The sequence below is a fragment of the Eretmochelys imbricata genome, chromosome 5, assembly GCF_965152235.1.
Source record: "Eretmochelys imbricata isolate rEreImb1 chromosome 5, rEreImb1.hap1, whole genome shotgun sequence".
Taxonomy (NCBI): Eukaryota; Metazoa; Chordata; order Testudines; family Cheloniidae; genus Eretmochelys; species Eretmochelys imbricata.
Genome location: NC_135576.1, coordinates 62,380,780 through 62,405,878, shown reverse-complemented (window position 1 = coordinate 62,405,878; position 25,099 = coordinate 62,380,780). Strand labels below are relative to the sequence as shown.

At 38.8% G+C, this 25,099-nt stretch overlaps 2 protein-coding genes across 3 annotated transcripts in view; both read left to right on the top strand.

Annotated features, from left to right (window-relative positions):
• RIOK2 (RIO kinase 2) overlaps window positions 1–18,720 on the top strand; it is a 36,425-nt gene extending 17,705 nt beyond the window's left edge. For both annotated transcript variants that reach the window (XM_077817235.1, XM_077817237.1), the window contains exons 5-10: window positions 147–235; window positions 1,827–2,018; window positions 2,612–2,704; window positions 6,725–7,261; window positions 8,646–8,742; window positions 18,065–18,720. In XM_077817235.1, coding sequence (XP_077673361.1) covers window positions 147–235; window positions 1,827–2,018; window positions 2,612–2,704; window positions 6,725–7,261; window positions 8,646–8,742; window positions 18,065–18,226 — 1,170 coding nt within the window. In that variant the 3' untranslated portion in view covers window positions 18,227–18,720. The remainder of the gene's footprint in view (window positions 1–146; window positions 236–1,826; window positions 2,019–2,611; window positions 2,705–6,724; window positions 7,262–8,645; window positions 8,743–18,064) is intronic.
• Window positions 18,721–23,008: 4,288 nt separating this feature from the next.
• LIX1 (limb and CNS expressed 1) overlaps window positions 23,009–25,099 on the top strand; it is a 40,114-nt gene continuing 38,023 nt past the window's right edge. The window contains exon 1 of the mRNA XM_077816334.1: window positions 23,009–23,090. Within this exon, the coding sequence (XP_077672460.1) occupies window positions 23,009–23,090 (82 nt within the window). The remainder of the gene's footprint in view (window positions 23,091–25,099) is intronic.

Below are 25,099 nucleotides of genomic sequence, written 5' to 3'. Positions count from 1 at the left end.
GGTGCTGTACATCAATAAGAATACATACGCCCTGCCACTAAGAGTTTACAATTTAATAATATATACGATTTAATAATATATGAGAACTTACTTGTTTGCCTTGGTATCCAGTAGCACTAAGCTTCCAACACGTTGTCTCTTTCCAGGCTTTGCATGATCGAAAGTTTCCCGTTCCAAAACCATTTGACTACAATAGACATGCAGTAGTTATGGAACTTATTAGTGGTTACCCTCTGTAAGTATTATTTGAAACACAAACTCCCATTTAAGACAAATTGAATGAAGCAGCTATGATTTTGGAAATCTTAACTGAGGTACTTGCTCAGAGGCACTCTGATTCAGTAGTGTAGGTAAGAATGATAGCTGAATAGTTATGCAGAAGACAGTGACTGTTTTTTTAGTCAGATAGGGGCTAATAGTTGCCCACAATTCTTCATGGAGTCAATTGATGCTCTGTAGCCCAGCCTGACTATAGTGACCGATTACCCTTGGAATTCAGGTTAATTGGGAATGGAATTCCAGTTATGCTCCCTTCCTTTCTTTCTTCCCCATACAAATAAATGTACTGTTACCAATCTGCTTTCATTCCTTTTTACTGGATAAAGGAACATGTTTAAAAACCTCAAACAGTGTTGGCAAGTATCACAAGTAATGCCACTACCCAGATGAAGAGATTGAGAAGTGCAAAATTTTATACAAAGCAAGAAGTATTTCTCATCATCCAACTTTCTTTGCTTTAAGTATTGTAGTAAGTCCCACTGAAACTGCATGTCAATTTGATATTGGACACTATAGAATGGCTGATGACCATGAAGTCTCTTTAGGGTCATTTCTTCTTGTTTTACCAATTACACCTGATGAGATTTTTTTTTTTCTTCAAACAATTTGTTTATGCAGTTCACCAAAGACTGCAATGGGGCAGCTTATTGTCTGTGACAACTGCACTCTGTGAAAAGTGTCGTTCATGTTACTGTATGGTCTTCCCTTGGCTTCAGTTCATGCTCCCTTGTTCTTGTAATTAACTCTTGAAAAACTGCTCCCCACTTTCAATTTCAGAAAGAAATCTTTTCTTTTTTATGTCCAGAATTTTTGTGTTTCAGCAATAGTGCTGGAAGCAGGTAATCTTCAGTCAAGTGAGGTCATGTTGTGTCTAATTATTAAGTCATTTTGCGTTATCTGACACAATGATTTTTAAAACATTAAAACATTTTTAAAGTTTATATTTGAAAAGCTGATTTGATTTGTTTGCACAGCTAAACGCTTAAGGCCAATTTGGTAGTGGATATAGTCCAATATGACTTTTATACTTATCCTAGTATCGAAAGAAAATAAACTTCAGTTTTAGAAAAAACAGGTCACATTCTAACATAAGGTAGGCATCTGAAGTGAGCTGTTAAATTTTGGTTTTGATTCCTTTTTGATTAAACTTAATTGAATAGTAATGAAAAGAAAATTCCTTTCAAATTTTCAGCACTTCCCCGCCACTCACATTTATGAAGTGAATTTAGTGCAGTGAGAGGTGCTACAGGTGGAAGTTTTATCTTTAATTCCACAACAGGTAAGGCATGGACAGCAGCACTACAAGCTTCACCACACTTCTCCATCATTATTTTGCAATTCTGCTCTGGAGAAAATACCATAAAGGATGAAAAAAACAGTTTATTTTTCATAATCAGTTATTCTTGGGTTTCATAAAAAGTCAGCCAAACAATAATGCCAAATGTGGAGACGGGTGGGGTTTATTTTGTAATGGAGTTGTGGTTTTTGCTTTCACTTTTCATTTTCTTATACCCTTAATAGTTTAGATTTTTTTTTAATGTTTTTAGGTGCCAAGTGCATCAAATAGAAGATCCTGCATCTGTGTACAGTGAGTTAATGGAACTAATTGTAAAACTTGCCAATCATGGTTTGATTCATGGAGATTTCAATGAATTCAATCTCTTATTGGACAGTGAGGACCAGGTTACCATGATTGATTTCCCACAGATGGTGTCAACATCTCATCCAAATGCTGAATGGTACATATTCAGTCTTACGGCATTTTCAAAATCAGTTTGGCCATTTGAGATTATTGTAATTTACTAGCACTGATTATTCATTCTTATGTATCCATTCTTAACTGTCTTCTAGCAATGTCATCTTGTACAACAAATAATGCCACAAAAATATACTCAGTTTTATTTATCCATGGACATAAATGTCAAGATTTAGAGTGCATACATGATTGGTTCTTGTAGAGATTCTTAGGAAGCCAGGTCAAACTTCAGTTGATACTGTATGGTTCATTTTTGTGTCTTTGAGTTTTCTCTTTTCAGCTATCTGGTAGCTTAATCACTGTTTAGTAAAGTGGGAAAAAAAGACAACAGGGATTTCCTTTCCAGAACAAATCTGGCTAATAGAAAATGAAGTTTGACAAAGCTGGAAGAATACCTCATTCTCTAAAATTCAGAAGAAATTTAAGATGTACTTATGTGGAAGGATTAATACACAGAAGCTATTGAAGCTATGATAGTGACAGATATGAAGTAGAACTTGAGATGTTTAGAAGTGTACCAAAATGCTTGTAGGTCTCAACTTTAATTCTGTGCAAAACAATCCTTTATTTTTCTAGGTATTTTGACAGAGATGTTGAATGTATTAGAGACTTTTTTAAGAAGCGTTTCAGCTATGAAAGTGAACTTTTCCCAACCTTCCAGGATATCAGGTGAGAAATGCAACTTGATGAGGGGTCTTATATTGATCAGTAAAGATGACAGGATGCTCTCTATACCAGTTTTATACTATGAGAACATTGGCCAAAATGTTCACAACTGGTTTTCAGTTGTACGCTGTTCAATTAGTGAGCTCCATGAAGTGTTTTGCTGGAGAACTGGGGGGACAGCCTTGCATCTGTCTCTTGTTTTTCCTTTTCATTTGAATACAGGATTGTCTTTATTCTTAATATCAGAAATGTCGTTGCTCAGTCCAGCCAAAATCGGTGTAGGGAACATCCTGAAACTTCACCCCCATTTTACATTTTATTACTATCAGGAAACCAGTAATCTTCTTCCTTAGAAGTTTTTAAGGTCAGGCTTGACAAAGCCCTGGCTGGGATGATTTAATTGGGGATTGGTCCTGCTTTGAACAGGGGGTTGGACTAGATGACCTCCTGAGGTCCCTTCCGACCCTGATATTCTATGATTCTATGTTCTTGTAGCTAGGAAGAGGGCTTTTCCAAGACCTGATACAAATGGTGCTCCAAGACACATCACTGAGATGCCACAATAATACAGAACAGGTTTCAGAGTAGCAGCCGTGTTAGTCTGTATTCGCAAAAAGAAAAGTAGTACTTGTGGCACCTTAGAGACTAACCAATTTATTTGAGCATAAGCTTTCGTGAGCTACAGCTCACTTCATCGGATGCATACTGTGGAAACTGCAGAAGACATTATATACACAGAGACCATGAAACAATACCTCCTCCCACCCCACTCTCCTGCTGGTAATAGCCTATCCAAAGCGACCACTCTCCCCACAATGTGCACGATAATCAAGGTGGGCCATTTCCAACATAAATCCAAGTTTAACCAGAACGTCTGGGGGGTTGGGGGGGGGGAGGAGAGGTAGAAAAAAACAAGGGGAAATAGGCTACCTTGCGTAATGACTTAGCCACTCCCAGTCTCTATTTAAGCCTAAATTAATAGTATCCAATTTGCAAATGAATTCCAATTCAGCAGTTTCTTGCTGGAGTCTGGATTTGAAGTTTTTTTGTTGTAAGATAGCGACCTTCATGTCTGTAATTGCGTGACCAGAGAGATTGAAGTGTTCTCCGACTGGTTTATGAATGTTATAATTCTTGACATCTGATTTGTGTCCATTTATTCTTTTACGTAGAGACTGTCCAGTTTGACCAATGTACATGGCAAAGGGGCATTGCTGGCACATGATGGCATATATCACATTGGTGGATGTGCAGGTGAACGAGCCTCTGATAGTGTGGCTGGCCACTATGGATGTAGAAGCCCTCTACACCAAGATTCCACACAAAGATGAACACTATCACCGATAATGTCACGGCTAACCTGGTGGCTGAACTTTGTGACTTTGTCCTTACTCATAACTATTTTACATTTGGGGACAATGTATACCTTCAGATCAGCGGCACTGCTATGGGTACCCGCATGGCCCCACAGTATGCCAACATTTTTATGGCTGATTTAGAACAACGCTTCCTCAGCTCTCGTCCCCTAAAACCCCTACTCTACTTGCGCTATATTGATGACATCTTCATCATCTGGACCCATGGAAAAGAAGCCCTTGAGGAATTCCACCATGATTTCCACAATTTCCATCCCACCATCAACCTCAGCCTGGTCCAGTTCACACAAGAGATCCACTTCCTGGACACTACAGTGCTAATAAACAATGGTCATATAAACACCACCCTATACCGGAAACCTACTGACCGCTATTCCTACCTACGTGCCTCCAGCTTTCACCCTGACCACACCACACGATCCATCGTCTACAGCCAAGCTCTGCGATACAACCGCATTTGCTCCAACCCCTCAGACAGAGACAAACACCTGCAAGATCTCTATTAAGCATTCTTACAACTACAGTACCCACCTGTGGAAGTGAAGAAACAGATTGATAGAGCCAGAAGAGTTCCCAGAAGTCACCTACTACAGGACAGGCCTAACAAAGAAAATAACAGAACGCCACTAGCCGTCACCTTCAGCCCCCAACTAAAACCCCTCCAACACATTATTAAGGATCTACAACCTATCCTGAAGGATGACCCAACACTCTCACAAATCTTGGGAGACAGGCCAGTCCTTGCCTACAGACAGCCCCCCAATCTGAAGCAAATACTCGCCAACAACCACATACCACACAACAGAACCATTAACCCAGGAACCTATCCGTGCAACAAAGCCCATTGCCAACTGTGCCCACATATCTATTCAGGGGACACCATCACAGGGCCTAATAACATCAGCCACACTATCAGAGACTCGTTCACCTGCACATCCACCAATGTGATATATGCCATCATGTGCCAGCAATGTCCCTCTGCCATGTACATTGGTCAAACTGGACAGTCTCTACATAAAAGAATAAATGGACACAAATCAGATGTCAAGAATTATAACATAAACCAGTCGGAGAACACTTCAATCTCTCTGGTCACGCAATTACAGACATGAAGGTCGCTATCTTATAACAAAAAAAACTTCAAATCCAGACTCCAGCAAGAAACTGCTGAATTGGAATTCATTTGCAAATTAGATACTATTAATTTAGGCTTAAATAGAGACTGGGAGTGGCTAAGTCATTATGCAAGGTAGCCTATTTCCCCTTGTTTTTTTCTACCTCTCCTTCCCCCCCCAACCCCACCAGACGTTCTGGTTAAACTTGGATTTATGCTGGAAATGGCCCACCTTGATTATCATACACATTGTAAGGAGAGTGGTCAGTTTGGATGAGCTATTACCAGCAGGAGAGTGAGTTTGTGGGCGGGGGGGGGGGGGGCGCGGAGGGTGAGAAAACCTGGATTTGTGCTGGAAATGGCCCAACTTGATTATCATACATATTGTAAGGAGAGTGATCACTTTAGATAAGCTAAGCTATTACCAGCAGGAGAGTGGGGTGGGAGGAGGTATTGTTTCATGGTCTCTGTGTATATAATGTCTTCTGCAGTTTCCACAGTATGCATCCGATGAAGTGAGCTGTAGCTCACAAAAGCTTATGCTCAAATAAATGGGTTAGTCTCTAAGGTGCCACAAGTACTCCTTTTCTTTTTAATAATACAGAACAGTATTTTTCTCACCCCTCAACCCAATTATTGCACTTGTGGGGCATTCCTTTATGTGGATTCATTTGGAATGGAGGTTTTTCAAGAAAGTTAGTAAATCATGGTCACTACTTTTCTAAAGAACAAGTTTTTCAGGCCTCAGATAATGAAAACCACTGAAAGAAAGTTCTATTCTGAAAAACTGTATAAAAATGACACCTATTGTTCAACATTTCAGCTCATTGCCTATACTCAGTCATATCTGTTTACTTCAAAGTATATTTTTGTTCCAGTTAGAACAACACAGCTATGAGTGTGAGCTGGTGGTCTCTGTACTGCTGCTGATTGGCAAGGCAGAGTTGTTTTCTAAGCTCCAAAGTTTTCAAATGGAAATTTGCTTTTTCAAGTTTCATGTCCTTTTTAGAAAGACAAAACAAAACCCTTATGAGTACATTTGATCTGGGAGATATCAAAATAATAAACCCTACCAGACTGTTTTCAGTCCCTTTTCTAAAGGGAACCACACTTTAACCAAAATATATAACTTTCAATAAGTGCAAAATTAGAGTGCTTCTAGATTTATGTAATGTAGTGTAATACACTTAAGTCAACGTTAAATCATAATTACATTTCAGTAGACGTGTACGGACATTGTTCAATCATATAGCTGTAAATGCTGAAATCATCTGAGCATGTAGTAACTTCTTATACAAATGGCATTGTACTTTTATCAGCCATATTCTGTTAATTGTACTCATATTAAGTTCAATGAGACTGTCTTATATAAGGTTCTACTCAGCATGTATAGTCCTTTGTTAATCCTTTAACACTGGCAGTTTAATGATAATGCACTTTAATAATTTTTTTTTTAAGAAATGACTACCAAATTGATTTAATATGTTGAGGGGAAACAATTTATTTATGCTTCAATCTTCTTATTTTCTCTAGGAGAGAGTGCTCTCTTGATGTAGAGATTGCAGCAAGTGGCTACACAAAAGAAATGCAGGAGAATGATGAACTGCTTTACCCAGCAGGTCCTGATGAGGAGGATTATAAAACAGTGTTTACACAACTTGTAGACGATTTTGATGGGAAAGTAAATTTGTATACTGCAGCTGAAGAAAACAAAATAAATTTGACAGATGAATTGGAAGATGACACTGAAAGCAAATCCTCTAAAGTTTTGAGGAATAGCAGTAAAGAAGTTGATATTACTGACAGTAGTAAAAAAGAACAAAGTTCAGATATAACTGAGTTCAGCCATGGTCTAGAAAAAGTTGAAGGGCAAATTATTGTAGGGAAAGCCAGTAATAATGCAGAGAGTTCTGCAATTGATTTTTCTGAGGATGAAAAGAGAACTGAAAATACCACCAAAATTGAAGATCATATAGGTCAAGGAGAAGACCCTGCTGACAAAGAGTATGAAGATGAATGCCCTGATCTGGTTGACTTGTCAACATTAAACAGAGAATTCAGGCCTTTCAGGTATAGATTCATGATGACTGTTTTGGAAGGCTTCCATTTATTTTTTCTTCTTTTCAGTAAATGAACCTCTTTCAGGTAGTTCAGCATGCACTGCTGTTCAGCCACCCATGCTTAAATTGAAAATATATTTCTAATCGTAGAGTGAACATATGCTACTTTCCTTTTGACTAGATGCTAGGTAACCTATTGATTAGTATTACGTTTATATGTTTTCTAGTGTGACAGATCAGTTGTCTTGCTCCAGAGTACAAAATGTAATAACTAGACTTGGGTGTCTGAGTTAGTTCCACTTACCTTCTATAGCTAGTGTACTTTTCTATTGGATAAATATTTAAACTGTTTATACCAATGAAAAAGGGTTTTGTATTAAAATACTACTCCACAATAACTTTTATGGTGAAGTTTGTAATTTAAACACTGTTTCTTGAAGTGAAATTATTCTAGTTAGCTGAGGAGCACAAATCCCCTGAGATCCAATCATAATAACTTAGCTATTTGTTGTTCTGGCTTTCAGTTCCTTGCCTGTCCAGTTTAGAGATCAAAATTACCTCTATCCTAGGCCTTTGATGCATGGGCTCTATACCAGCAAAAAAAAAGATGGGCGGACAGGTGCATGTAATAGAATAAGTACACCAAGCAGTAGCCCCATTTCCTCTCCCCGTCCACAGCCCACCCAGTCAGTTTTGAATGAAATGATTTGTTGTCTGGACAGCATGCCATAGGCATAAGGACAACCTAATTAACTTATGTAGTGCGCATTACTAGCAAGGGAATTAGAAACATTAGAAACAGATATTGCATATGTCACTTTTTAAGCTAGGAAATGTTGCCATCATGGTTTGTTAGGGTTTTTTCTTTGGCACATACGGAATGAAAGTAGCATTGTAGTGAAAACGTCGTTCTGCTACATGCCATATTAGTTTACTTTGCTGACAGACAAGTTTTTAGTACTGTTGGCATTGTAAACCCAATACAGTGATACGAGAAGCAAGCCTGCTTGTTTTTGGTTTGTTTTTTATTTGGCTTGTTTGTTTACATGTAAACTAAGCAAATTTGAAATGGAGGTCATTGACTGAGCATAAATATAAAATATCACTGTCACTTTTAGTATTTTAGAACATTTCTGGCATTTAATATGTTCTTGGTCATTGTATAATGTTACAAATCAGACCTGAAAATCTTTAGAGGATATAAAACACCCGTCACGTTGAAGTCAAGTTAATATTGCAAAATGTAAATTTTCCTTGTTATGCAAATATTAAATTGTGTTGGAAATTTTCAGACTGTATCTGTAAAACTTATTAGAATATGGTGGATTGTAGCCAAAGGATATTTGTCTTGTCCTTTTGCTAGATGAAATAAAAATCTAATGTATATATTGTAGAGACGAAGAAAGTATGGTTCACATCAATGAACACAGAATGAGAACCTTAAGTACCACCTCCACTGGCAGTTTTGGGAGCTGTTCAACAATTCCTCAGGTAACTAATGTGTATATATACATGCTTTCTAGTTTACATCTGTAGATTTTTAAACTTGTAAGATGCCAATGTTTTTCTGTTAAAACTGTCTTCCAACTCTAACTTGTGGGTCAGTCCAAATTAGTGTTATCGGATTTTGGTGTCTTCTGTGATTCCATGATCATGGAATTGTGTTCCGGAATCTAAGTTTTTATGTTGGTTTGTTGAAAGCCAAAAATGTGGCACAGCCTTAAATATATTTAATTTTGTGTAGGGAAAACTATAGGGGATACTAGAATGGTTGCATTATTCGTTTTCCTATTTAATTCAGTAAAACTTTCAATTTTTACAATTTAAATACAATTGTCCAGACTTTCCTTCTGCTGTACCTGAATACTGCAAAGTTTACGGTCTTTGCCACAGAATAGAAGTGCAATTTGCTGTGGAGTACACAGGGCCCTGAGTATTTTATCCTCCTGATTGTAGAGGGAGGCAGAAAATCCAGAACAATTGTGAGACACTGCAAAACATGACTGATGTAACTTTAACCATATCAGCCATTTAAAGTGGAATTGTGCTCTTCAGAGGCTCTTTTTTTTTTTTTTTTTTTTTAAATTGCCTCTAGCAACCTTGTGATCCAGGGAGAAAGCATGATGTTCTTGTAGGCTTGTTTGTTCGATCATAATATATTTTTCAGCAGAGAGAATATTTAGATTGTGTCTGTTCACTTGTGCCAGACAACAAACTTATAGGCCTTATTTGTGTGTGTGTGTGTATGTTTTGGTTTGGTTTCATTTTTTGTCTTGGCAGCATATTCCTAAATTTGCAATCTCAGCTAGTGAAGATCAAGAGCATCAAAGATGGTGTGTACACTCTCTGGGGTGAAGGTTGCCACCCATTCCCAGCAGGCTGTTTTATAGCCTATGTATGAAATGGCACTGCCTGAACCCTATGTACTTTCTAATTAAATTCAAAAGTTTAAAAGGGGCAAGTGTGATATGCGCCTGGAATGAATAATAGCTCTTTCCTGGGATGTCCAGGGGAAGGAGGAGAAAACAGGGCTGGTAATACCATTTTAACTAATCATGTTAACATCCCCCTTCCTCTCCTCCCCCTACCACGCCGCTCTCCCCCCCCCCCCCCCCCGCCATGATGATTAGATCTCCAACACTTCCCAAAGATTTGTTTGCCACCAAGCTGTGCTCATCTTTGGTTGCAGCTGCCAGTTAGATGTTCGACAACTTAAGTTCAACTCCAGCATATGATACTCCTGGGGGAATTCTGCAACAAAAAATTAAAAATTGTGCACACAATATTTGAAAATTCTGCACAAGTCTGCTTATTTGATTTGTCAAAATAACACAATATTATCATGCCAGTTTCAGTTATTTTGGTAATTTATTGTAGAATATGTCAGTGAGTCTGTCTGTAACAATACAGACACCCCCTCCCCCCCAAAAAAAAAGATTGTGGGGTGTTTTGTTTTGACAAATTTCTTATAAGGCAGATTAATGCAGAACTTTGAGTAATTCATTTAAATTACAATACAGAACTGGATTTCCTGCACCTGTCAGAAGTAGTGCAAAGGCTTGGGGGAGTCAGGGGTAACGGAGGAGCTAGTGGGGGGGAGGAGTGAACCTGGAGGTGGGTGGGAAAGGTTTTTTGGGGGGAGAGGGCGGGGGGGTTCATGCAACTGGGTTTTCTGGTGCCACAGCGGCTTCTGGTAGGCAAAAGGCAGAACTGCAGCACTTGTTGGGCAAAATGTATTTTATGCGGGAAAATACAAAATTATGGGGCACAGAAGAATTCTGCTTGTCCCCAGGAATAATATGAACTCTTTTACATGTAAGCAGCCACAAATGTATATGTTGGTAGGCCACTATCTAAGATACAATCAGTTTGTTCCCTTCTATTGTTAGCCAAACCTAAAAAATAAAAAATGGTTTGGGATGTAAAGTGAGAAGTACATTTAAAATAAGTCCAGAGGCAATTTGTCCTACCCACCTCCTCTCTTCCTAGAAATTTCTTTTGCACCTTTCCCTAAAACTTTGGCATTAAACTACTTCAGTACTGTAAATTTGACTCTCTGTGAAGAATGAGAATTTTTATAGTTGTATTTAATACCTTAACCCCCTACTCAAATAAAAATAGTTTATGCTGGCTCCTTCTGCCATACTTTAAATAAATGCAAGCTCATTTTAGAACGCTCGCTGAAGGAAAGGATGGCTAATACTCTGTACAAGTTAACATACCTTCTGCTTTACCAAATGAAGAAATAATTCGGTAATTTCTGCTGATACACCTCACTAATAAGATACCTTTCTATGGGTTAAAATCCTGTTATAGCTGTAGATGCTTTCCTTTGCAAACCAGGTGAGATGGTTCAGTTTCCATTTCATTTGCAAATAGGAATAGGAAACAAACTCTATAGATTATCTCTACACACTTTTAGGAATGTACCCTAACCCAAATATAGCATATGTCATGAATCAAAATGTCCAGAGGATTGTTGCAGAGTATTTATATCCCATAATAAGGGTACATATCCGAGGAATGTTTTGTTTAACAGTCAATATATGACTGACATAATTATTTTGGCGGACTTCTTCAATCTTGTTAGATTGTAGTTTGTGTATGAAGGACTTCACTTGTTTGAGGAACACTGTAATAGTGATTTTGTCCTATTAACTGATGCTTTTATTCCTATGGAGTAGCCTTGCTTTATACAAGAGTGCCTTCAAGTGGTTGTATTATTTCCAGAACATTTGCCTGTTTTTATTTAATTTTTTTTATTATATTTTATCTATCTATGTATATGAATGATTAATTTTGTATGTTGACTGTGTTTATTGGAGTAAATCTAGCCAAAAAGTATTTTCCAGAACTTAGAAGAAAATGCATTCTTAATCGTTTTATATGCATAATAGTTGCCTGGAGTAAGAATTGTCACCTTTCATTGAAATCCTATTGTCAGTGCTAGAAGGAACTTCAGGATTAGAACCATGTGCTAACGGGCAGCTATGACTCCTGTGATAGTTCAAGAATCCCTTGGCAAAAGGGATGGGCTGACAACACTACAGGCACAAGCTCTAAATTCTTAGAAATGAATGCAATCTTGCAGGTAGGATTCCAAAAAAAGGGAGGCGCTATTGAATCCAGACAGAAGAAACGAATGCAGAACTTGAGATTTGAAAAACCACTTGGTAGCAGCAGCAACCTTAATATGGTTCTGGCTTTCCAAATAAGCTACATATCTTCATGGAATTACGTTAGCATTGTGCTTGCAAAAGCAGGAACTCTTAATAAATCAACAGGCCCAGATGAGTTGTATCTATCGAATAGTAAGAGTGCTCTGTGTTAAAATAGGCTTTATTTATTTATATGTAATTTGTATATAACTTCAGGAATTTATATATAAACAATACAGCATATAGTATGTACACATTTTGAAGAATGTCCAATACAGAGATACTAAATTGATCAGCTATAGAAAATCCCAGCTATTTTAGGCTAAAACGTTTAATTACTTTGACATGGAGACTATGTGGGCATCTTACTGCACTCTCACAAACTTGACTAAGGATTTATTCAAAATGAGCCACCAGAGGAAAACTGGATTTTGCAAAATTTTAAAATAATAAAGCTTTGATCTATTCAGTCCAAAGCACTCAACCTAGTCATCAACCCTTAGCATGGTTATGATGAAAAGACTGAGATTTACTTGCTCAGGGCAAGTAGGCCAGTATATGCACTTCAGTTTGAGAAGGATTTTTTTCCCTGGCAGTAGGGTCTGTGAGGGTGGTAGGGTCCCCCATTTCCCATCTGCCTGAATCACTTAAGCGTGAATTGTTAGTGTCAGGTTTGCATATCCCACGGTACTACCTTCTTACAATTGCTGCATCATAGGAATTGGTGGACCTTTGTCATCTTTTCTGTTTTTTTTTTTTTTTGTCAGAGGAGATTGTGGAAGGTTAACATTCAAAGAAGTAGCATCTCAGTAGTATTGTATATGGTCATAGAAATGTATCTGACCAGGTATTTCCATTTACAAACTGCAGCTTCTGTTCTGTTTCATTATGCTTAGTCCAAGAACCAATTCTATAGGAAGCTGGTATTGAGAAGAGGCAGTAGAAGTAAATGTGATGTTACAATTCACTTGTTGGATGTTGGTACTTATAAACCAACAGGAAAATACTTTCCATGGACCTGGGTAGCTCACGTCAGTAGTAATTACTCATTTCGACTTGACCTGCAAGAGGAGACTCTCTATATTCAGTGGAAAATGTCTGATGTCTGTGCATGACAGTAAATAGTTTTTGTGTGTAATCCACTTTTTAAAATTTGTTGTGCTTTTGCTGCCTTTTTTGTGTTAATGCTGCAAAAGTTCTCTAGTTTTGTTTTGTGTACGTTGCCAGAAAAATCCTGTACTATTTTGAACCACAAGGGGGAGTAGTTTACTTTCAGATTTCTCCAAGTAACAGAATGTTAAATGGAATTGTTTGGGGGGGGGGGGGGAATCAAACTAAAAACAATTTTGTCCCTATTTTTATTGAGAATTTTTTGAAAGTGAACTGCAATTTTTTTTCAACATCTTGAGGCTTAATGTGGAGTGCCCTAAATAGCCAGGGAAATAAGGGTCACTTAGCATGTAAGGCATGGAGTGAGAAGGGGGTGTCTTCTGAAGTTCAAGTCCTGCACACAACCACCCTGGCAAATCATTCTCGTACTGACTATGAAGAGTTACAAAGGGATCGCATAAAACTGGGTCATGGGCATCAGAATGGCAGATGAAATTCTGTGGTGATAGATGCAAAGTAATGCATATTGGAAAACATAATCCGGACTATGCACAATGATAGCATCTAAATTAGCTGTTACCACTCAAGAAAAAAATCTTGGCATCACTGTGGATAATTTTCTGAGAACACCCACTCAATGTGCATCAGCAATCAAAAAAGCGAACAGTGTTAGGAACCATTCGGAATGGATAGGTAATAAGACAGGAAACTATCATCATGTCGTCATATAAATCGATGGTATGCCCATACCTTGAGTACTGCTTGCAGTTCTGGTCACCTCATCTGAAAAAAGTATATTAAAATTGGGGGGAAAGTACAGAGAAGGTCAACAAAAATGATTGGGGTTTGGAACATCTTCCATATGAAGAGAAATTAAAGATTTACTGTTCAGCATAGAAAAGAGACTAAGGGGATATGATCGAGATCTGTAAAATCGTGAATGGAGTGGAGAAAGTGAATAAAGAAATGTTATTTACCCCTTCAAATAACACAAGAACCAGAGGTTACCCATGGAAATTAATAGCAGGTTTAAAACAAATAAAAGGATGTACTACTTCACACAACACACAGTAAACCTGTGGGACTTGTTGCCATGGGATGTTTTGAAGGCCAAAAATATAACACTGTTAAAAATTAGATGAGTTCATGGAGGATAGGTCCATCAATGGCTAATAGATGGTCAGGGATGCAACTCTGGGTGTCCCTTAACCTCTGACTGCCAGACGGTGGGACTAAATGACAGGGGATGGATCACTCAATAAATTGCCCTTGTCTGTTCATTCCCTCTGAAGTATCTGGCACCGGCCATTGTCAAAAGACAGGATGCTGGCCTAGGTGGATGAACTAATTTTGTGTTTCAGTTCTGAAGGTAGAAAGTATGAGTGTTTCTTTTTATTTTTCATGCTTTGTTTTTTCCCCCCTCCCCATCATGTGTTGAGCTTCTTTATAGAAGAGCCTTTGCATTCTTTTATATAATGCTGAGGTTGAAAAAAAGTTAGGCTTCAACTGCAGGCTGTTTTCAGTTTATAAAATAGTTGGTTAAATAAAAAAGCTATATTCAATTTTTGGATTGTACTGTGAAAATCACAATGCAAGTAATTTTGTGCCAGTCGTAGCAGTAGCAGCTTGCTTCTCTCTATGTGCCAGCTCATTTCTGCTGGCTTGCATGTTAAGGGGATGAAAGACAAGGCTGTGACATTCCCCACCCACATCACAGGCCAGGTAATAAGTGATCCATAGAGGCTGTTTTCTCTCTCTCTCAACCCTCAGTGTGGTCTGACTTTTGAACCTTAATTGCTCTCTTCTAGTGTCATAAAGGCCCTAAATTAGGAAATGCAAAACCTAAAGTTACAATAACAACACTAAGCCCTGGTCTACACTAGGACTTTAGGTCAAATTTAGCAGCGTTAAATCGATGTAAACCTGCACCTGTCCACACGATGAAGCCCTTTATTTCAACTTAAAGGGCTCTTAAAATCGATTTCCTTACTCCAACCCTGACAAGTGGATTAGCGCTTAAATCGGCCTTGCCAGGTCGAATTTGGGGTACTGTGGACACAATTCGATGGTATTGGCCTCCGGGAGCTATCCCAGAGTGCTCCATTGTGACTACTCTGGACAGCACTCTCAACTCAGATGCACAATTGTTTGCCGTTGCTCTGACGCAGGGAGGGGCGACTGACGACATGGCTTGCAGGGTCGGCTTACAGGGAATTAAAATCAACAAAGGGGGTGGCTTTACATCAAGGAATATTTCAGGCAGGACTTCACGGAGGGTTCCAATAAGAAATGGTGCACCTAAGTTATTGTTCTTATTGGAACAAGGAGGTTAGTCTGGCCTCTGATTGATACATGGCTAGATTTACCTCGCTGCACCTTCTCTGTGAGTGACTGCAGTGTGACCTAGAGGAATGAGTCCCCTAGATGGGCGGGCGGGGGTTGCAAATGAGTACAAAACAAATCTGGTCTATTTCTTGTTTTGATCCACTCCATCTATCTTTTACATCTTTGGCTGGCAGCAGACAGTGCAGAAGGATTGCATGCCATCCACATCTCATGGCTGCTCGGCAGAAGATGGTACAATAGGACTGCTAGCCATCCTCATCTCTTGCCTGCCCGGCAGAAGATGATGCAATAGGACTGCTAGCAATCCATATCACCTGCCTGCTCACCATAAGATGGTTCAATAGGACTGACTGCAGGACTAAAGAGAATGACTTGATCAAGTCACTCCAAATTTAGTCCCTGTGCCCATGTCTGCCCAGGTGCTCCTGATCGACCTCACACAGGCGACCAGGAGCACCTCGGACATGACGATGACGGCTACCAGTCCTATTGCACCGTCTGCTGCCACAAGGCAATGGGTTGCTGCTGCTGTGTGGCAATGCAGTACCGCGTCTGCCAGCACCCAGGAGACATATGGTGACAGTGAGCTGAGCGGGCTCCATGCTTGCCGTGGTATGGCGTCTGCACAGGTAACTCAGGAAAAAAGGCGCGAAACGATTGTCTGCCCTTGCTTTCACGGAGGGAGGGAGGGAACGGGGGCCTGACGATATGTACCCAGAACCACCCGCGACAATGTTTTAGCCCCATCAGGCACTGGGATCTCAACCCAGAATTCCAATGGGTCGTGGAGACTGTGGGAACTGTGGGATAGCCACTCACAGTGCAACACTCCGGAAGTCGACTCTAGCCTCGGTACTGTGGAAGCACTCCGCCGAGTTAATGCACTTAATGCACTTAGAGCATTTTCTGTGGGGACACACACACTCGAATATATAAAACCGATTTCTATAAATTCGACCTAATTTCGTAGTGTAGACATACCCTAACTTAGCTACATTTTACACTCTGTGCATTTTATGGAGTACATTTTACAATAAAGATAGTAATTTATTTAGTTACACATTTAACAGGAACAGAACATACCACATATGCAACACAATCTGGTTGATTGTGCTTTTGGGACCTCAACTTCTGTACTTCCTGAGCTGCTGTGGGGGTTTTGTTTTGTGTCGAGTCTACAGTAGAAGTGCTACGTCGGCACAACTGTAGCATGTCTGGTGAAGAAGCTCTATGTTGGCGGGAGAGCATCTCCCACTGATATAGCAATGGTGTGGACAGCGCTTAGGTCACTGTAACTTGTGTTGCTTCTAGGTAGCTTTTTCACACCAGTGAGTGATGTAAGTTATATCAACATAAGGGATAGTATAGACCTGCCCTTTGGTTTTTTTTTTGTTTTCAACTGGTCAGCCTTTTAGCCCTGAGTCTAGGTCCATGGATTATCCTTAGTTCATGCCTGCCTCTCACTGAAGTTTAGGCCAGTTTGGAAGGTTGTTTTGTTTTTATGAAAGGTTTTGTTTTGTTTCATTTTGATGAGATGTATGAAGTTTGCCTCCTGCAAGTTATCCCCACAGAATCAGCCATGCCTGTGGTTTTTGTCAAATTGGGTAAGGAGAAAGATGCATTATGATGTGTCAAAGGAGGAGAGGCTGCAATATACTGCTAAAATCTCAGTCGATGACTTGTTCCGGCATAATTTTTCAAATATTGCAACTTCTTTAACTATTCTCCCAACATCGATTAATTGTATTAGTCCCCACAATGAGATCTAGGTCCCCTTCTAGTTAATTCATTCTGAGGAATTAAGTGAAATGAGTTAGCTGAATTGTGCTAGTTCTCCACTACAGAGCAATCTGCAGCCAAAATCTACTAAGCTGTGGTTTGATTTTTGTGATGTGTAGCTATTGCCATCATGATGGCAAGTAGGACCTAGCATGAATAAATAATTGTGGATGGTATGTATCAAAGTACTAGAAAACGACTGCCTGTTTAGTTAAATGACAGTTACTGTTGCTGTTCAACTGACCATCTGTGGTAGAGGCTGTTCAAGACTCAAAAGAAGACATTCCCTAAACCCTGTGGATCTTTGTAAGAGCATATACCCTAAACTATGTTAGGTATCTTGCCTCTCTACAGGGGAACAACTGAAGGAAGAATTTCAAATCACTTCTGCAGATAGGACTTTTTCAAAAAAAACAAGGGTGCCAGAAAATATAGCCACAAGCCAAATAACAAGTACACCGGGCCCTTGCTAGAATGCAGGATTTGGGATCCATGTGCGGTACTGCGTTAACGCAGGGATTGCATTAAAATGAATTGCAATTAAATGTTGGGGTCCATGGCCGCGACCGCATTATATGCAAATTCGCACTATGAAATGAGCTGTAGCTCACGAAAGCTTATGCTCAAATAAATTGGTTAGTCTCTAAGGTGCCACAAGTCCTCCTTTTCTTTTTGCTATATAGACGCACATTCTAGCAAGGGTCCGGTGTACCAAGGACTTACAATATCCACAAGGTAACTTTTTTTCATTTAAAAAGACAAAGTCTCCAGGCACCAAACATCACCTTTTTTTTTTTTTTAAATATCCGTGCATAAAGCACTTTCGGGTGGGAAAGCACTGTGTAAATATAAACTAGTATGTCCTAAAATGTTACATGTCATATAAACAATACTGATGCTTGTGGTTTAATTATTTTTAGGAACTGGTGAAACAGAAGATAAAACGTCAGCTGACTAAACAGCAGAAAGCTGCTCTGAGACAGCGGTTACAGAAAGGAGAGGCAAATGTTTATACCAAACAGCGTCGAGAAAATATGTTCAATATTAAGTCAACTTTGGATGCTGCTAGTTTCTGGGGCTAATGCATTATAACTTCCAATGGAGTACCAGTATTTTTATCCATGATGCATAGATTATGTACTTGCTTTTTTGGAAATTGGAATGTTTATATCTATAGTCAATAAATTTCATTCTTGCTATTGTAACCTTGTCTTTTTGTTTTGTAGTTTGAAACTGTTTGTAAAACTTATGATTGTACCTAATTTTTAAATTAGGGACTCCAATTAAGATAATTAAACTGGAATAATGGCCTACAGTATCTCTTATAGGCACATTTTACTGTGGATATTTAGTCTGAAAACTATCCGTGAAGTATTTCTTCTTAAAACATGTTTGCAATGAAAAGAAATTGACAACCAAAATTATTCAACGTGTCCCTGATTTATAAGCCGAGGTCTTTTGAAGAATCTGTATCACGTGCACCTGAAAACAGTCAGAAACAAAGTAGTTTTTCACCCTTTGCAAGAATTTGGGTTTTGTACCTGTACAAAGATTAATAAACCGTAAGTTAATAAGAGATCTTTGAACCTAGCAACTCTCATTTATTTTACTCACTCCAAGGCTGCTTCTATAAATCTTGCCCGGAAAGACGAGTAATAAGAACGATGTTGCATAGGTCTGGCAGGCACTCAGACTCTGAATATGCCTGTTCAGTTACCAATAAATACAACTCTAGCCTGTTCCAGATGATTCTGGAAACTATATATCAAAGAACATTACCATAACTTTCAGCACCTAATTTGCTCATGCATTTTGAAAATCTTGGGCAAACATAAACATCATCCTTCAAGCTAGTGGTTCTCAACCCCTGGGAGTCCACAAGCCGGCTTCAGGGATTCTGCCAACCAGGGCTGGCATTAGACTTGCCGGGGCCCTGAGCCCTGCCACCTGGGTTTGAAGCCAAAGCCTGAGCAATTTAGCTTTGTGGGGCCCACTGCGGCATGAAGCCCCAGGGAGTTGCGCTGTTTGCTACCTCCTAACCGTGGCACTGGCTTTTATATGCAGAAAAACAGTTGTGGCAGAGGTGGGCAGTGGAGTTTTTTAGCATGGGGTGCGGGCTGCTCAGGAAGAAAGGTTGAGAACCCCTACTTTAAGCAAGCCTAATGGCGAGGCCAGAAAAAAAAAAAAAATTATGTCTTTGATTTATGCGGGAAGCCCTTAAGAGAACACTGTAGTTTCTGTGGGAAAATCGGAAAGGTTAGCCTGAAAAGTCAAAGATAAAGTTACACTTTAAAATAAAACTAGAAAGAGTAGAAATACATTCACCCAAACAACCTTAACTCTTCTCACATTTTCCTTCGACCTTGCATCCCCACCCATGCATTGTCTGTAAGATAGAGACTGTCATAACCACAGCTAAGGGTAGCCTAGAATTCCTCCTTACCTGTAAGGGGTTAAGAAGCTCAAATAACCTGGTTGGCAGCTGACTGAATGGACTGATGAGGAAAGAAGATACTTTCAAATCTTGGGGTGGGGGGGAGGCTTTGTTGGTGTGTTCTCTGGGGAAAGCAGAGTAGCATCAGGTCAAAAATCTCCTTCTCCTATAAACCATCCTGTACAAGTCTCTGATAGTACAAAAAGAGTAAGTAAATAAGGTAAAGCGCATTAGATTACCTTTTGTTTTCAACTTGTGAATTTTCCCTTTGCTAGAGGGAAGTTTATCCCAGTTTTTTGTAACTTTAAAGTTTTGCCTAGAGGGGAATCCTCTGTGTTTTGAATCTGATTAGCCTGTAAAGTATTTACCATCCTGATTTTTACAGAGGTGATTCTTTTACCTTTTTTTTTTTTAAGAACCTGATTGATTTTTCATTGTTCTTAAGATCCAAGGGTTTGGGTCTGTGTTCACCTGTACCAATTGGTGAGGATATTATTCTCAAGCCTCCCCAGGAAAGGGGGTGTAGGGCTGGGGGGAATATTTTGGGGGAATAGCACTCCAAGTGGTCCTTTCCCTGGTTCTCTGTCTAAATCACTTGGTGGTGGCAGCATACTGTTCAAAGACAAGGCAGAATTTGTGCCTTGGGAAAGTTTTTAACCTAAGCTGGTAAAAAGAAGCTTAGGGGTCTTTCATGCGGGTCCCCGCATCTGTACCCCAGAGTTCAGAGGGGGAAGGAACCCTGACAGAGACCTTACGAAGGAGAATTTGATATGAATTTGAAATTTACAGTCTGTGGCTATAGACATCTTTAATGTACTTCCATAGTTTGTAAAGTCAAGAAACTCTTGATTATATGTTGATTTTGTAAGCACGTCTGATACATACATATATATATACACCTCTACCCTGTGCTCTTGGTATGCAAACTACCATTTGGATTTTGGCCCATCAGCAGGTTATAGCCTCAGATATAGGGTGTGTCTACACTGCAATGAAAGACTTATGGCTCGGCCGGAGCTGACGCAGCCATCTGTGGATGTTTAATTGCAGTGTAGCAATATTAATAGTGATGCTGTGAAGTCTCACAGCATGACCACTTTCACTCTTGAAATCTTATTTGCAGTGGGGAATTGTCCTTAATGTGGTCACTTGGTGAAAAGTTGTAACAGCTTGTATCTACCAGCAGCTGCATATGGTCTTAAACAAAGCAGTAGCAGTGTACTGAAGAGATGTAACAGACACGTGCACTTCAGCTTACAGTCCACAGTATTTTATTAGTCTCTCTACCAAAGTAAGGAAGTCCATGATTTTCAGGTTATTGATGTGATAAAGGTGTGTGTTTGAGAATTGTCTCTTGATATTGCTATGGTCAGTGATACTGGAGCAGGGTTAAGGTAGTTTGGGTGACCTTAATTGTGTATTGCCATACTTTAACATTTGCAAGGGGTGTTACATGTAATCTTACCTTTGAATATCTAGACTCACTCACATTTATGTCTTTAAGAAAAGTTGTGATGTCATCACATTCATCTTGAGAGATAAGATCTCAAAAAAATACTATAGTCCCGTTTGACTAGGATGAGCCCTACTTGTTTTCTAACTTAGACTTCTTTTTCTGTTAGAGAACAAGTTTCCTTTGATGTGTGGACATGGATAGTGAAATCTTTCAAATGGTGCTATTTATTTCTGGAACCAAATACTATGCAAAGGTTGTTCAGATTGGTTCAGCTTTCTGTCAGAACAGAAGGGATTATGGAAATCCATGCAGTTTGTTTTTCAAAATGTTCCATTAAGTCTTTGAAATATTGATGGATGGCCATAAGCGATCCTTTTTACTTATTCTGCCAGTATACTTGGATAGACATATCTCTTCAGAAACTGAAGTTAGTGAGGGAAGAACTGAACCTCAAAGTTATAGCTTAATATATATTTATTAAACCTCTCTTTTGGTCAGCAGCAGAATTCCTGAAATATCTGATGTCATCAAAGGTCATGATGAAGTTTACACAAGACTGAACTTTGCAGTGCTCAGTTTATGTTTCATATGTGGTCATTCAAACAAAGTTTACTTTATTTAGAGTGAGCTTTGGGAAAGGTAGAGGTTAAGTCAATACTGTTCTTGACAGTCTTAACAAATTCACGTATTTAGGAGCAAAATGAGTGTCTTGATTTTATCGTATTGGTTTAAATGACTGCACTTAAGGTAACTTTAGCACTTTTGTGGTTTTGTAACCAATCAAGCCTCTTGAAAATAAATGCACAGCAAACAAAAAGTCATTTCTTATAGAGTGAATACTTAACTTTCAATACAATATGTGCCTAAAACTTCCAAGTAATTAGACGCAGAAATGTTTTATAATGATACCTGTCAAGAAATGTGGCTCCTATCACCAAGAAAATGAATCATTTTGGAAATATAAGAAGAATGGAGAAGGGGCTATCCTTATTGACAAGATGGCTACTTTCTCCTTGCTTTAAGGGTTTGTTTTCATCGATGCTATACTTTGTCCCAGATAAATATGTAAATATAGTTCAATTTATTCACATTTTAATCTATAATACCTGGACGTTTGTATCAGATTTCTATAGTTTAATTTTGAGATTAATTTTCTTATGCACCCATATACTTGTCAAGTTCTCAATTTTTTTCCTAGTATTTTCAAAACAAACAAAAAAAAGCAGTGTAGAGAGGCATTACCATAAATGTTGTTGTCATGGCAAATTGTTATTTCCTAACCCCTGTATCCAGGTAGATTAATTGGGAAATACTTCAACAAAACATCAAGTTAAATTGCATGTTCAACAAAACTCATCACAAATAGTTTAATTTTTCTGCCTAATTCAATTAAATTTTTTCCACCTGCGGTTTGGCCTAGTAATGTAGAAGAACCTATACGATTTTTATTCTTAAAATGAATGTCTCATTGGGTTATTTCATTGCTAATATTTCTCTGGAGAGTTCTACAGAACTTTAGCTGGGTTGTCTAATGAGAACCTTATGAATTCTCAGTCTCGTCCTAACATTCCAAGAGTACGGGGAGGGAAAACCTTGTACTAATTCAGCGGAAACCAAAACTATGTCTGTTTCAGCACATTCAGTCAATGCCTGGATGAAAGAGAAATGTCTTTCACATGATTAGCTTCTCCAGCTAGCCTGTAGGTGGGTGTGTTTAACAGAAGGAAGCAGTAGGAATGAGCCTGTCAGCCTGCCTTTACAGCTAATTAGCTCAGCATATAACAAAGATAAGTGAGCCAGGGAGGAGGACCCCCTCAAGAATCTTTTGATTCTGGGCAATGTCTGATTGGCAGATGTTCAAAGAGATTCTTTAGTAATCCAGAGCATCAATGAACTGCACAAAATCAGTACAGAACTGGAATAATTCAGGCATGAGGACACTTTGTGGGTACACTCCGGAAAAGCAGAACCAGGATGGACAGAACCTTGGAGTCTCTGCAATATTTAATTGCCCAAGTACTGCCTCATAGAGACCCTGCCCTTGTATTTAAAGACTGTAAGTACCAAAGAAAGTTTCTTGACTTCTCAAACAATAGTTTTATTAATGTCAAATTTAAGTATGATACCATTAAGATCCTGTGGTGCAGAGTATATTAAGCAAATAGTCTGATTTTATGGGACATAGATGATGCTGAGATAAACTGAAGTTATACTATCTTCTGCTTTTGGGGAGGGGGGGTGATAATTGGCTTAAAACATTTCAAGGGTATATTCTAAAAGACTAATGTTCTTTCAAAATACTTCTTTGTAAGGGATCATTTGATTAAATTCAACAAAAGGTTTTGGGTCCTGTAGTGAAATCCACTATTTTGGCAATCTCAGAAAATGAAGGTGAATTCTATAATTACTCTTGCTAACAATTAGTTTATTATATTAGACCACGTATTTCATACATATATGGTTAAAATGTTTCCTGTAAAGTTTTCCAAATGCTGAACTCTCAACTCTGAGCCCTGCTGTTGGGACAGATGCAAAGCAGCACAGTGTGCTGCTATTTGAACCACAGCATGTTGTCCTGCAAACGCTGCCTTTTTTTCCCCCTCCAAGACTTCTGAACAAACTAACTGCATACTTTCTTTGTGGTATTGTGTGTGTGACAGCAAATCTGTGAAACTGTCCAATTTTCCTTTCAAATCATATTAGGCAATTGCTATATAAAAGTCTTTATTTCAGCATCAGCATTAAACTACCTCATGTAACTTTGTTTCTGAAGCTAATGTGATTAACTACTGTATATTGAACTCATTCATCTCTTGGTCACTCAGTTGAAATATATGCAGTTGAATTTAGCTCTCTATTCTACCGAGCCAGATTCTGATTCCCTTATTCATGATTTCAATAGGATTATTCATGGAGTGAGGTGTTACCCTTACTCTTGTAGAATATCTGAATCTTTCCCATTGTTTCTTACCTAGATTCATATATCAGTGCCTGGAGAAACAGGAATTAATAAGAAACATTATCCATGAGCAAATTCAGCAAAACACTACTTTAGATGCCATTATTTTGCAGTTTCCTCCGTGATGAATGGAATCACTTTAGTTTGTCTCCCTAAAGGCAGTTTTTAGTTTATTCCATTGGTTTCTGATTGTGATATTATGGTGCTTGCAGGTGTAATTTTAATCTGAATTGCTCGGTTATGTGCTGAAAAATATATTGCTAACATAGCATTTGAGTCTGGGAACACTTTCTTCACATACATATTTAATTGTAATCTATTTTAAACCCTCAAGCACAGTGTGGAAGGCACTTATTGAATCTCCGCTTCATTCATTTATCAGCAGCTACATTAACAGCTTATTGCTATTTCTTTCCACCATGGTATGGGAAACTACTTAAGTGTGCAACTGGTAAAGGAACTAGAGGAAATGTCTGTATACTGTATATTAACCGTTTTCTAATGGTCAGATTCCAATACCCTCACTTACATTGAAAAATACTTCATTGAATAAGTAGTCTCCCTGAAATTAATAGGATCACTCCTGTAGAAAGCTACTTTACTCACTGAGTAGCATCAGAACCTGACCCCGAAGTAAGAGACCTAGACAGCTCCATACACAAACAATATGGTTTCTCAGGCCACCCACCAGGAGAACTTTGTGTTGCTGTGGTAGACTCACATAGTGCTGCAGTCCTGAGGCCTTGCTCTAAGAGGCAGGGAGAGCAGACATCGCAGGAGCAAAGAATTTGATATCAAAAGGGGGAGGAAAGGCATTCCCCTTTTTGAGTTTCCTTTGCTAACCAGTTCATAAAGATCAACTGACAAGAGTTTGATTGAAAATGTATGTACCAGCTGCCCAGACAAGGATACCGTGACCACCCACAGATCTAGAGATGGATAAAGTAAAAGAGAAAAAGCAGATGCCCAAAATTATAGATGGGTTGGAATGTCACTTTCATAGGGCTTTTTGAGCTAAAACAGAAAGCACTCATTTTAAAGAATTCTAATATAGAAACTGTCCATTTTATGCCTGCTCCTGCTATGTGCTCCCACTGAAGCCAGAA